Raw genomic sequence first — 13682 nt, forward strand, 5'->3', positions numbered from 1 at the left:
TTCTTATAACAGGAAACTGACAGTGACAGCGTGACGTTCTTCATTCATTACCGCAGCGTCACAGTGTTAATAAACAGTGGTGAAGTTCAGCTTCAATTGACTTCAATGGGAGAGGATTTAGTGGTTGATCCACTGCAGTCAAACTAGACGCTCATTGGATAAATGCTCGGTTATGACGCACTTAGTCCCGCCCATCGGACGCCGGGATTCACAGGAGGTCTATGGAGCAGTGGGCTGGATCTGTCTGTTCCGGACGCTGGAATAATGGATGATGATTGGATGATCTGTCTCAGGCTAGTTCAATTTTGATTGACAGCGAAATGAGCCAATCAGAGAGTATGACGTTGTAAGCACACAGGCGGGTTTTTCAAATATTTCAGTCCGTTGCTCTGTGTTGACACGGAGACTTTGCTGATCCTCTCATAGCGAATTAACTTCTGACAAACCTAGTGTCTGTTTTTGGTGTTTGTGGAGACTGTTACTGCTTGTGTTGTGAGACTTTTGACCAAACACTCACACTCCAGCGCGCAGCAGCTCTGTGTGATAATCTACAAATAGTTGTTGACAACAAAATGTGAATTCTACTAGAATTCACATTTAAATAAACAGATACATTTTCTGAAGTAGGCAGAAAATGAGCTTCCCCTGCATGAAAGAACAGCAGCCGCCACTGATATAACACTTATTTTTGTGGCCTCCGCTGTGATAAAAGTTGCTCATCTCTGGACTAAATATTTGCTGCCTCTTGTGGCACAGAGTGGTACTGCATGTTATCATACGAAAACTTACATTTAAGCAGTAAAAAAAAAAAAAAGTCACAAACACATCATCATGACTGTCTTTTTATTCATTGTGAATATGGTACATTATTAGCATTATGGTGGGAAAAGAATGTGGCTGGTTTATTGAGGAAACCCAGAAGAAAAGTGTAACTTTGAAAGCAGGACGTTTGGTTTACTTTGTGTTTTTCAGAGATGTCGCTGGCATACAGCTCATTAAAGCCAAGAAGTCAAAGCTCATTCATTTTTTTTTTTTTTTTTTTTTTTAAATGGACAAATTTTTTTAATGAACAGTTCTCATCATGTGATGACTTACCAGATGTTTGGTAATAATCCCCATCTTCCAGGTTATAGATACAGTATCCCTGCTCCAACACAGCTGAGACGATCATTAGCAGAGCTGCTGGATGACACTAGATTAGATTCAGGCGTGTTGGAGTAGGGACATTACATAGAAACCTGCTGCACTGAAATGACTGTAAATGCACATTAAATAAAGATTTTATGGCATTATTTGTGTCTTATTTTAACCTGACAAAGGTGCATCACTTCTTAGTTCTTATTTGCAGTAAAAGCAATTCCATAGCTATTTAAAAATAAAGCAACAATCTCATGACAGCGTAACTCAAATATAGCGAGTAAAGATGTTCAAACCAAAAGCATATTTTCATCAAACTTTTCCACCCCTGCACAGAAACCATGGATACATACCACGATGTAAAGGTTAAAATGTAGCCCAAAAACAACAAAAAGGCACCTCTGAATCTGCTTCAGATCATAAGCCAACATGGAACCCAACACATTTGTTACAGTACAGACAGGAGATTAAGGAAAAAAAAAAAAAAAAAAAAAAAAAGGTGTGACAGGCAAACATAAGCCGAGTGCCTCCTCCTCACATGTACAAACCATAAACTGTACACGACAATCCAAATCATATATTCATGTCATAAAAAATGAAAAAAAAAAAAGAAAACACCACTATGGAGCAGTGTGGAAACAGTGATCAGCTATAAAAAACAAAAACAAAAAAAAAAAAAAAGTAAACAACTAATGAATCTTCATCATCTATCATACAGAAAGTGCTATTAGCCACCAGCAAAGAGAACCAGGTATCACAATACAAAGTACCACATGTTAGCATTCAGTAGGCGGGTCATATTTTAGACCAATCACTTCTAATTTGATTAATCTCATTTTAGCCATTTTTTTTCTTTTTTTTACAGATTATAGTTGTCCATATTTAATTTTTTTTTTGCAGGGTTTACAAATGACGATGATAATCCGAGCGTTTTTGGTCGTTTTGGTCAAAGCTTTTCATTTTTCAGCGCTGGTTCTCCCAACGAAACGAATGAGCTGCCTTCGACGAGGCAAGTTATGGCACTACATGCTACGGATATTAAAAAAAAAAAAAAAAAGTAAAACCATCTACAAAAAAAAAAAAAGCAAATCAGTTTATAGTAACGAAACATGTTTTAATAATAAACCAATGAAAAAAAAATGTTTTGTCTCCAAATTGATAGCCATTACTGTTAGTAGTTTCTTTTCTCTATTCTTATTGATAAAAAGAGGCGGGGTGAAGGGAAAGGGGGCGGAGTCTTCTCTAGGAGGCCGGTTTCTTCAGATCCCGGATCTGTTTGATAAGGTACGTCTTCTCGTCGTTGAACTGCTCGTCGTCCGTGCGCTCCTTTTGGAAGTTGCTCAAGAACTCGATTAGTTTGGTCTGGTTCTTGAGCAGGATGTCTATGATTGGCTGTGTCTTGTTGGGGTTTGCGACGAACACCTGGAGGCGGGGTTCAGAGACAGCAGCAGATGGTTAGACCACGTTCCCGTCACCGTTAGTGCAGATGTTTTTACCTTGAAGACGTGGAAGGCCTCAAACTGGATGTTGGGACTTTTGTCTCTGAGCAGATTCATCATCAGCTTCAGATTCTCTGGTTTGCTGATGTAGCGCGTCATCACCGTGAAGTTGTGTCTGTCCAACAGGAGCTCGCCCAGAAGCTTTAGGTACAGATGGAAATATTGAGAGAAACAATCCAACAGAGGACCCAGCGCTTGTGATTCAGAGGTGAAAGAATAAAAGATTGGGATTAAATTAACTGCGTATTTACAAATGTTGGATCATTAGTGAATTACAAACTGAGCAAAAACAAGTTAAAGTTACCCAACAAATCAAATCAAACTTTTTATGTGCCGTCAACTATTTTCATAAAGTGCTGCTCACGCATGGTGAATGATGAAGCAGAAGACGAAATTTTTCAAAATAAAACACCCGGAAATAAAATATAAAAACTGTTTTTTTTTTTTTGTTTTTTTTTTACAAATTTCAGATTTTTACTTTTCTTAGAGTATAAATTTGTCATATATTAATGTTTACAATACAAATAATGTTAGCATATTGTAACACTGGTTAACTATAAACTGAATAGTCAGCATCATCATTTTTTTTTCTTTTTAGTGTGAAAAAAATACACAAATATGAAAAAATATACACACATTATTATATTATCAGATTACTCAATGTGTATCGATATAGTCTATTTTCCTGGAGGTGTGCACTCATTCAATCCCTATTTAATTAAGAGTCTTATTTAATTATGTAAGTTTTTTATTTTTTCTATTTCCCCCTAGGATAAATAAAGTATATCTGATTCAGATTTATATTAATAGAAATCTATAGTGCGAGGATTAATGAAATTATTTTATTTTCTATTAATCTCTAAAACCAGTAATTGACAACCATTGTGAAGCAAGAGATCATGAAATTTGTTTTGAAAAACTCTCCAAGATTTGCTAATATTATAGAAACATTGATGTAGATTGAGCAGCGGGAGATTTTAGCATAAATAATGTGGCTTATTAACGCTTAAACACATCTCTAGACTACAAACAGCATGATTCTTGTGTTAGCCCGTTTTAAAAACGTTGCTAACCTTTAGCGACTGGCGCTTGGTGACGTAGTTCTCCGAGTGCAGCAGCTTCTCGTAGTCCGCAAACACCTGCATTAGAAAGGAAAAACACATTTTATTAATAAAGAAATGACAGGAAAATGACAAGTGCAAACAATGTGACCCGAGTAAAGCGACCCCGTTATTTCAACTTTGTGTTCAGTTCAAACTGAAAGACTCCCTCACAGATTCCTGGATTACATCAGCGCCATTGAGCCCCGAGCATCATCCCCCATCAGACATCCATCAACACACGACTTCCAGGTAACACCAAGCCGTTTCTCAGAGAGTTGCTTCAGACCAGGACCTCTGGGGGCCACCCCCACCTCTCCCCCCGATAGGGCCCCCACTGTCTGAAACATAGAGCGTGGCTTTGTATCCACAGGTGCTGTGAGACGGAGCCACTTCCAGGGATTCTGTGTTCCTGGAGCTTGATTTTGAGAACCCATATGTGTCCGTTTTTAACTATGTGCACAATGACTGGGCCAGTGAGTAAAGTGGTGATGATATCTGATCTGATCAGGGAAAAATGTTGACCTTTCCATGCTTGTGACTGACACCAGTGGGACATTCTCACAGGATTGGTTAGATTAGCTGGTTTATCTCACATAGATATATAGTATTATTACAGTAAACAGAGGGATTGGTTTCTACTTCAGTGAGAAGCAGATATCTAGAAATGTTTAGAAAAAAAAGATGGACACTGGAATTAGGTTTATTGTTAAAAAGCAAACAGGTCCCCGCTAGACATGGGAAACTGGTGGCCTACGGGGCCACATGCGGCCCCTAAGACGAACACACAAAATTACCTTAAAAAAAAAAAAAAAACACAAATTAACAGACAAAAAATTTTTTACAAAAAATATACAAAATGCCTTTAAAACACAAAAATAGATACGACTCATACACACAGACAAGGAAAATACACAAAATGCCTTCAAAAACAAAAACAACTACATTTACAGGAAAAAAGACAACAAAACCACACAAAAATAAACAGAATTGCTCAAACACACAGAAACAAAAACACAAAAATGACCCCAAAAACAGAAATACACACAAAAATATGCAAAATGACTCAAAAACACAAAAAACTTAGACAATAAATACACAAAATGACCTAAAAACTCACAAAATGACTCAAAAACTAAACACAAAAAGCATTCATACTTTTCTGCGTTAATGCTCAGATTGGTCATTATTCTAAATGCTGACATGTTGATCATGTGACTCTCATGTCAGAACCTATTGTGTTTGTGTGTGTGTGTGCGCATCACTAACAGCATCGTAGTTCTGTTCGAGATATTCAGCCACCAGTACTTTGTGTCTCGTCAGGAGGTCCTGAAATCAAAACAAAAAACACAGGTTTTTGTTGAATTTGAGGCCAATTCTGAACTTTTCAAACCAACCAGGCGAGTTTCTCCCAACAAACCTTGAAAGTGGCGAAAGCGTCCGAGGCGATGTCGAAAGTAGACATCTCCACGTAGTTGAAGAAGTTGTTAAAATTCTCAGAATGAAGCACGATCTTGGCGAGCGGCTCGTGGCGAATGCACTCCCTCAGCATGATGCCGCAGTTCAGGGCCACCTGGGAGGTCTCGTACCTTCAGAGTAAAAGCAACGCGGCCAGCAATAAGGTGAGTCTTAGGAGACCGTGTGTGTGTGTGTGTGTGTGTGAGTGTGTCTCACCCTTTAAGCAGAATGAAGAGCACGTCTTGGTGAGAGCAGAAGTATTCCACGGTTGGACTCCTGGTTCCGATCTGCCTCCTCAGGATGTTGTTAAAAATCTGACACACGTCCTTCTTCCCCTAGAGCAACAAAACCACCAAGTTTACTTCAAGACTGACACCTGAAGAGAAGTTAGAAGCAAAAACACCCAACAGACAAACACAAAACCACAACAAAAACACCCGTTTTAAGAGAAAAAACATTGACAATAAAATCACAAAAAAAACAAAGCAAAAACACACTAAATTACCATAAAACAATAAACACCCAAATCAACAGTAACACACAAAAACACACCAAAAATAAAAAAATACACAAAATAACCTTTAAAAAAAACAACATAAACACAAAAACACTCCAAAACACACGAAAAGATAAGATTTGTACACAAAATTACCAAAAAACAACGCAAAATGACTACAAAACACATTAACAACAAAAACAAAAAATGACCCCAAAAACAATAACACACCCAAATTAACAGAAACACACAACACAAAAACACGGCAAAAGATAATTATACACAAAATGTCTCCAAAAAACACAAAATGACCTTTAAAAAAAAAATCCCACAGAAAACAAGAATAAAAACACATAAAATTATGAAAAATGACTCCAAAACACACAAAATGACTCCCAAACCATGAGATGACAGGAAACTGACAAAAAATGTTGAATTTATGTGCCAAAACAGATTTTTTTTAAAGTCTCTCTACTAAAATCAGCTCCCTGGATAGAACCTCACATGGAAATTACATTTTTTTTATTGATTATGGGCGGGGCTTGACTCTTTTAACCCTATTTAGCATGTTTGGTATTATTTCAGGAGGTTTCATAGACAAAGTAATCTAAACAGGGGAATTGATGTTTTACCTCAAAGTCTATGACCTGCAGGTTTTCTACCAGTGATATTAGGAGGCCACTGTTGTACAGCTCCTGGGCCAGCTGGGCCACGGTCTCAGTGTGAGGCTCCTTATCGTTGCTCCCGTACAGAATCTCCTTCATGGACACTAAACACTTGGACACCTCCTCAGAAGCCTGGAAGACACAAGACGGATTGCTTTAGCTTTAACTTGACTTGTGTCTGTGTGTGTGTGTGTGTGTGTGTGTGTGTGTGTGTGTGTGTGTGAGAGAGTGACAGCAAGGTGTCGGAGAACGACGAGGTCCGGCTGCTGCACGCGCTTCATTTCACACTGAGCCGTCAAACGTGGGCCCTGTGAGATGGTCGGCCTTTCTTTACCTTTTCAGTCTTCTTATCCTGTTTTACCAGGATGGCCAGGTTCTCCTTCAGGGTCTTGACGATATCTGCGGGACCTTTGTGTGACTTGCCAAACAGCGGCATGATGGACACGCACACACAGTCACACCTCGAGGGAACCTGGGAAGCACAGATGCACACAAAGAAAATGGTGTTTTACGTTAAGGTTTCCTTTATTCAGACAAGGTTTTTCAGGAAATTGTAATCTTTTACTACAATGTCTGGAGTATGAAAAAGCACTTCCTCACTCAGTAGCTTTATTCTTTGTTTTACTGAAGCAGAAGTTTAAAAAGGTTGGTTTTGTTCCTCATTTCATTCATTAAGGCTGAACTCATCAACTTACTTCAGTTGATGTCCATACATTAGTACAATTATGTCTGTATTCCCTAATGAGAATTGGCTTTGTATGTGATGTAAATCTCTGGGGGGTTTTTTTTAGGCGGACTACAGATTTCTGTATTTAAAACATAATTTATTGTCACTCAGTATCATATACAGGTATTAACAAAATTTCACATCATATGTAACAAAATACATAAATTGACAAAAAATACACAAAAGTACAACAAAACAAGTCAAAAATAGAGAACAAATTATACAAGATGACTCCAAAAACAGCGAAAACTGATCAAACCCTTTGTTCTCAGATTGGTCATTATTCTACATGCTCACAAATTACTACACTTTAGCACATTCAAGGCAAAAAAAACAAGGCTTTTTGTGGTGGATATGGTTACGGTTAATTGTGAGAATCGTGCAGCCGCGCTAAAGTAGGCCAGATCAGGTGCAGCCAAACAACTTGTGACTACTAAACCTCATGTGGGAATGTAAAAGGCCGTAACCCTCCTTCTCAAAGCTGTACTTCCTCTTCATCCCCCCTCCTCTGCCTCACTCCTTCAGCACACAGTCCCTCCAAACCTAAAGTCTTATCTACTCTACCTAATGACACACAAATGGTGGAGGTCTGTGTGCTAAGCAGAACATTAAGAGGAAGAATCAGCACCATACTAAAAATAAAAATGACCTGTTAAAGCTAGAGTATAAAGAGGAAAAGGTTGCCAGATTGGGTGGATTTTTGTAACTCTTCTCAAAAGCAAAACACAGCTTGTAGCAGGTGAACAAACGCCACATTTATGTCAATAAACACATAAAAACAAGTTTTTAGCTTTAAAGCTAGAATAATACTGACCATATTTAAGTAGCTTGCCTATTATTATTTAGTAAAAAATAAATAAATGCTCTTTTGGTCAGACATAGGCAACTGGCAGCTCTGGGGGCCATATTTTGTGTGGCCCCCAAACTAAACACACAAAATGATAGAAAATTCAGAAATTCGCAAAAATGACAAAAACACAGAATGCAAATTTACAGAAAAATACACAAAAACAGCAAAAAGGCTCAAAAAGACTGCAAGGCTATACAAAAAACACACAAAGGAACAACAAAAATACACAAAATGACAACAAAAATACACAAAAGCAGCAAAAATGCTAAAAAAAAAAAAAAAAACACAAATATACACAAAAATACCTATGATATACACAAAATAAAATATATACACAAAAATAACTATAAAACGATAAAAAAAAAATGATGCATGGACAATTCACTTTTTTTTTTCTTGTATAATAAATAGAAAACATTTCAATTTGACATTTTAGCGCTTGGTTACGCGTCACCTGACATTCTACAGATAAACGACCTTTTAGAAAGAGTTGGTAAGTTGCAGAAAAATAAAATAATATCTAAAATAAAGAGTTGTTCATAGAAACTAGATAAAATGAGGTGATGACAGGGAGCTTATCTGATAATGTGACTTTTACTGCTGACTCAGACTCACAGAGGGGCTGAAATTAGAAAAACATCCTCTCAATTTTCATATCCTTTCAGGTTTTGTAATACTTTGGATATATTTCAGCCTGCAGGGACATTTCAATTTAAATAAATAATGAGAATAATTATTTCTCTCTGCCTGATTTATTACGGTAGGTTTCCTTCAGATTCTAAATTTAAAACTCCATCTTTTAATATTTGTTTCATCAGAGGTTTAACTGTGATGTTGAGTCGGTAATGGTGACGGATGACTCTTAACGTATTGATCGTGATTTTCTGGAATGCATAAGCTACGTCCACACAGAGCAGGAATGTAAGAGAAAACAGCCCAAGATACAAGACGGTGATGTTAGTGTTTAAATTGAAGATGAGCAGTTCAGTGAAGGACAACTCACCATGTATGACCTTATCACGCATGACCTTATCACATATGACGCAGCATTATTCCTGCAAATGGAAGCTATCACTAGGTTCTGACTAAACGTCCTCTGCATTTTAGTGATACAAGCTAGAAATAAAAAAAAAAACAAGGTATAAACATTCAATATAGTATAAGAGTGCAACAATACATCTCTTACAGGCAATATAAGCTTCGATATATTCACATAAAAACTAGTATTTCCAATACGTATGTAGGATCTTTAGATTTTTCATAGTCAACAGCAAAACAAAATTCACATTCTGAAACGTAAAAAAAAAAATAAAAAATCAGAGCTGTTTATGAAAATGAATTAGAATTAGTCGCCAACATAATACGAAAATGCCTCACATGCATGTTTTGAGACAATATCACACAATTACACTATTTTTAATCAAAAACGCCCTCTATTAACAATTTTTTTTTTTTTTTAAATAATGAGTAAGTGAAATCACATATTGTAATGAAGGCGACTAATTAATTTGTTATATATATATATCTCAACTGCTGTTATACATTTATAGTGGTAACATATGTCTATAACATTTATGTATTAGTAAATGTCTGGCATTATATTTACTGTAATGGTTGATTATTTTCAATGTTTAGCGATTTATTAACTTAGTTTAAAACAAAACTACTAAATTATTCACATAAATATAGAGAATAAACACAATGTCTATTTTGTTTTTGGGTCGAGAAGACAATAACACGCATGCGCAATTCCATACCTCCATTTTTTCCCCTGCAAATTGTTCGCTTTTATTTTGAAAGTTTTCAGTGGAAGCACTGTTGTTTCCCCTTTAGGCCAACCTGACGCCGCTGTCTAAAGTAACACAGTAGGAAGAGACAAAACACCGACAAAATACAGACTTAGTGTCGGTGTTTGTGTGGTTTTAGGGAGCTTATAGACGCATAGGGAAGTTAGGACACACACGGCCGCAGTAACACTAGCTCACAGAGTGATTTAAACAGGCTACACCCCTCCTTCCGCCTGCGGCCAAACTCCGTGTTTGTGGGGCGGTTGAACACAGCTGTGAACACCGTCAACAAAGCAGCACCCGGCCATGAGTCAGCAAAACACGGCTCGGACCGTCTCAGCACCGTTAAAAGTTACTCTCTCTCACTGTCAAGGGCAGCAACGTGAGGCTGCAGTTCTTCGACAGCAGCGGCTGGTGAAGGTACTCACAGCGGGGAACTGGAGGAGGTCTGGTCCGGTCTGTGAGCGGCTCTCAGTCCGCGTCTGTCCCAGGAAGGCGTCTGTGGTCACGCCAGGGCGGTCAGTGAGCAGCTAGGAGGGCTAAAAATGAGCCTGATCCGGGTGAATATGTGAGGAATCTGTGGCGAAGGCAATCCAGACTGCTTCCGTTTTCAATGTGCGTCTATCCAACACCAACCTTCAAAATAAAAGCATCCAGGGAGTTTCAAACTTTTTTATATTTTTATTTTTTATTATTAAATTAAAAAAACAAAAACAAAACACTTTTCAATAATAAAAAAATCACTACAATAGAAAAAAAAATCAATAAAAATATTTCCAATCAATGTAAAAAACGGTCAAATGCAATTATTTGGTCTCAACAATATCTATATTTTTGCATTTGAACCATTTTTTCTTTGACTGAAAAAATATATTTTTATTTAAATAATTGTTTTTTTTTTTTTTTTTTTTGTAGTTCCGGGTTCCACACAAACCTCAATTTGATTTATTAAAACGTTAAAAAAAAAAAAAAACAAACATTATAATGACTATTTTTCTTTTGTTTTTGTGTGCAAATAATCAAAAGCACTTATTCAACTATTTGAAAATTATCATATGAGCGATGTGATCATTATAAATAAAATTAAGTGCATGTGTGCAAAAGCACAACACATTTAATTTAATTTGTCTTTGTCTGTTATGTTATATATTGTATTTTTATGAAAATCCCCCTTTCTGCCAGTGGAAAAAAACCCCAGCTATGAAAAGTAAAATAATAGTAATATTAATTAGATATCTTATTTATTATTAATATACTTATTTTGCTTTTCTTAATATTTTTTTGTTTAGTTCTTCTACTGGCAGAAATGGGCTTCCATACATTTTTGCTTTTCTTAACAATACCTAAATCTTGGGTTTGAGTTTCGAATTTTCAAAGTTTAGCCTAAAATATTACGCAACAAAAAAAAAAAAGTTACCAACTGTTGTATTTATTATTTTGAAAGGGCGATTAGAAAACGTCACTTCTGGTCGTTGAGGCGACGCCTTCGCCAACTTGACGTTTCTGTACATTTCCACATCTGAACTCTCGTTCACGTGCTCTCGCGTTAGTTTCTTGCTCTGATTTGCAAAGCGAGCCGATGTGATTGAGAAATATCTTCTTCCACCAAATATAAATAATATTTTGAATAACTTCAATACGATTTTAACACGTTTTTTTTTATTCCCTATTCTCATTGAACATCATTTACGGATAAAAACCTCCAAAATATGACAATTGCACAATCATTTGTGGGAATGCCACTGAAACTATATATTATTTTCATGCCAAAATGCACACATGGTTAACATTAAATATGTATTTTCTAAACTGAAGGTGTTTTCTTTGGATTAAACTTAAATACTGTAATCTAAAGTATAAATGCTGTTGAACATGATTTTATGCTTTGCCAAATTATACAAAAACAGAATTATTGTCACCACATTTTGTAACTTTTATAAATTAGTTAAAAATTCCCTAAAAAAGATCCAAACACCAAAAGCACAAGAAATAATTGGTCTGAATGCAAAGATGTTTTTATTTCTCCCATTAATAATAAAACAATTATGATTAATAATAAATATCCCATTACACTGTTATGTTTATTGGATTTCGTAACTATTTCTATGTTGTGCTGGAGTTGAAAAATCTAAATTGTTGCATTAATAAAGCAAAGTTCCATTCTCATAGAGGAAACCACTCAACCTTCATTAAAGTTTCTTTTTATTTTACATACAAGTTAGAATTACATATTTACAAATATACACAGATATTTTCTTTTTATATTATTACAATAATTCATATTCACAACTTACCCAGCAGATATACAATAGGAAAACAGACGTGATTGCTGCAATGTGCTGCATAAACAGGAACAAAAAAATATATAACCTTTTCTCATCTTTTCCACACAATCGAGCCAACTTTAACGTGTGAACATCACCAAACACTGACAAGTTTAATGCCCGCGTCAGCTTTACACACATTGGGCAGAAAAATAGTAGCAACACTCGCACAATTTTCAACAAGTGTGAGGTAAATATGTTGGTGGAACACATGCCACAAAGAGACACGGAGACTCACGGGGTGGGGGCGTGAGCCTGCGAACAATACACATGCTGTAGGAAGAAGACAGCGTGAGGTATAGAAGACACCTGTACAAGTGGAACACCAGTAACACACGACGACAGACGAGGCTTATCAACTGGTTTCTTGCTTCTTCTGCGCTCCCACAGGGAGAACGTGTGATGTCACAATCTGACTTGTTAAGACGACACGTGTTGATAAAAGTCACACATTGGCCATTCGGGCTAGGAAAAAAAAAAAAAAAGTTGTAGAGGATTGTGCAGGAAGATCCTCCGTGTGCTGTGTGGTCACTTTTACCCTATGGAGTGAATCACTGGGTTCTTTACTCGGCTACATTGTGGCATCAGGTAAATCAATATTGCTTGTCGAGCTGAATGAGCAAACAGGTCGAGCAGGTCGGGGATGGCGACTGTTGCATTCTTTAACAAGAGCTGCAGGGAGAGCACAAAGCCTGCTTTTGTTGCTGCAGCGAGTAGAAAAACTTGACTTAAGTGGAACATAAACAATGATCAAAGTCTTTTTTAAAGACCGTCATGTGCTTTATGCACAGGTGACATTAGGTCAGTGAAATGCACTAAAATGTCCCTAAAACAGGCTTTGTGCGTGTGTATGTAGGTTGGATTTGTTGAGTCACACTTGCAGGTATACAGTCACACCTGCCTGCCCACTGCACACGTCACAGAGTGGTGCAATCTGCAGCTTAAACCCAACTTCAGGATCGTTCCCGTAATTCGTCCAAATATTCAATCCCGCCGAGGACGCACGGAGAGTCTTCCTCCCTCTCATTGCAGCCACATGCTAGTTTTCACAGTGCGTGATCAGAGTCGGCGCCACGTGTGAAATACTCTTCTGATACCATCCGAGCCTGGGATGTCACCTGTCCATGCTTCAGAAGAATGGTAAACAACACCGTCCAGCTGATTGTAAGCTTTAAGAGTGTAAAAAAAACAACAATGAAATATTCATTTTTCAATGCAGCACGATCCGACCTTGTTTGGACTTTTCTTAGACCTTATAACAGGTCGCGTTCAGCTAAAAAAAACAACAACATGAAAAACAAAAGCTGGTGGATCAGGGTTTGATGTCAGAGAAGCTGGTGTAGGTCTCGCTGCAGCTGGAGGAAGTGCTGATGTTCCCAGAGACGCTGCCATCTGCAGGACAGTGTGTAAAACAGGGTCAGAAACAGAAAAACACACATACACACACACAAGCTGCTGAAATAAGGTGAGAGAGTCATTGATCGCCCACCTGAGCTGCTGAGCGACTGCGACGACTTGGACTCTGAGATGAGGCTGAGCAGGTTGGTCGCTGCCACCCAGCCCTCCTTACTGCTGCGGAGGTTCTTCACAAACCTGCAACAAACCAACAAGTGCATTACTGGGATTTTACAGATATTTA

General features: G+C 37.4%; 2 protein-coding genes across 12 annotated transcripts in view; both read right to left on the minus strand.

Annotated features, from left to right (window-relative positions):
• Window positions 1-1023: 1023 nt before the first annotated feature.
• On the minus strand, window positions 1024-10344 carry cab39l (calcium binding protein 39-like). The gene is made up of 9 exons (XM_028470559.1): window positions 10148-10344; window positions 6690-6827; window positions 6323-6487; window positions 5411-5529; window positions 5157-5325; window positions 5006-5065; window positions 3710-3775; window positions 2634-2777; window positions 1024-2559 (listed from the first exon to the last, which is right to left on the minus strand). Exons 2-9 carry the CDS (start codon window positions 6789-6791, stop codon window positions 2380-2382), a joined length of 1005 nt encoding a protein of 334 aa, XP_028326360.1. The 5' UTR covers window positions 6792-6827; window positions 10148-10344; the 3' UTR covers window positions 1024-2379.
• Window positions 10345-11887: 1543 nt separating this feature from the next.
• The window catches only part of mcf2la (mcf.2 cell line derived transforming sequence-like a), a 47962-nt gene continuing 46167 nt past the window's right edge, over window positions 11888-13682 (minus strand). For all 11 annotated transcript variants that reach the window (XM_028466379.1, XM_028466387.1, XM_028466370.1 and 8 more), the window contains 2 exons: window positions 13533-13636; window positions 11888-13435 (listed from right to left, as the gene is read on the minus strand). In XM_028466379.1, coding sequence (XP_028322180.1) covers window positions 13356-13435; window positions 13533-13636 — 184 coding nt within the window. In that variant the 3' untranslated portion in view covers window positions 11888-13355. The remainder of the gene's footprint in view (window positions 13436-13532; window positions 13637-13682) is intronic.

Source organism: Gouania willdenowi, chromosome 2 (assembly GCF_900634775.1).
Source record: "Gouania willdenowi chromosome 2, fGouWil2.1, whole genome shotgun sequence".
Classification (NCBI taxonomy): domain Eukaryota; kingdom Metazoa; phylum Chordata; class Actinopteri; order Blenniiformes; family Gobiesocidae; genus Gouania; species Gouania willdenowi.

Excerpts from the sequence above, each read along its gene's own strand:
- cab39l (XM_028470559.1), bottom strand. The coding sequence starts at position 6,791 with ATGCCGCTGTTTGGCAAGTCACACAAAGGTCCCGCAGATATCGTCAAG. Across the intron at positions 6,488-6,689 it reads AGGATAAGAAGACTGAAAAG|GCTTCTGAGGAGGTGTCCAA; the intron begins GTAAAGAAAGGC and ends TGTGTCTTCCAG. Across the intron at positions 5,066-5,156 it reads ACGCTTTCGCCACTTTCAAG|GACCTCCTGACGAGACACAA; the intron begins GTTTGTTGGGAG and ends TTTTGATTTCAG.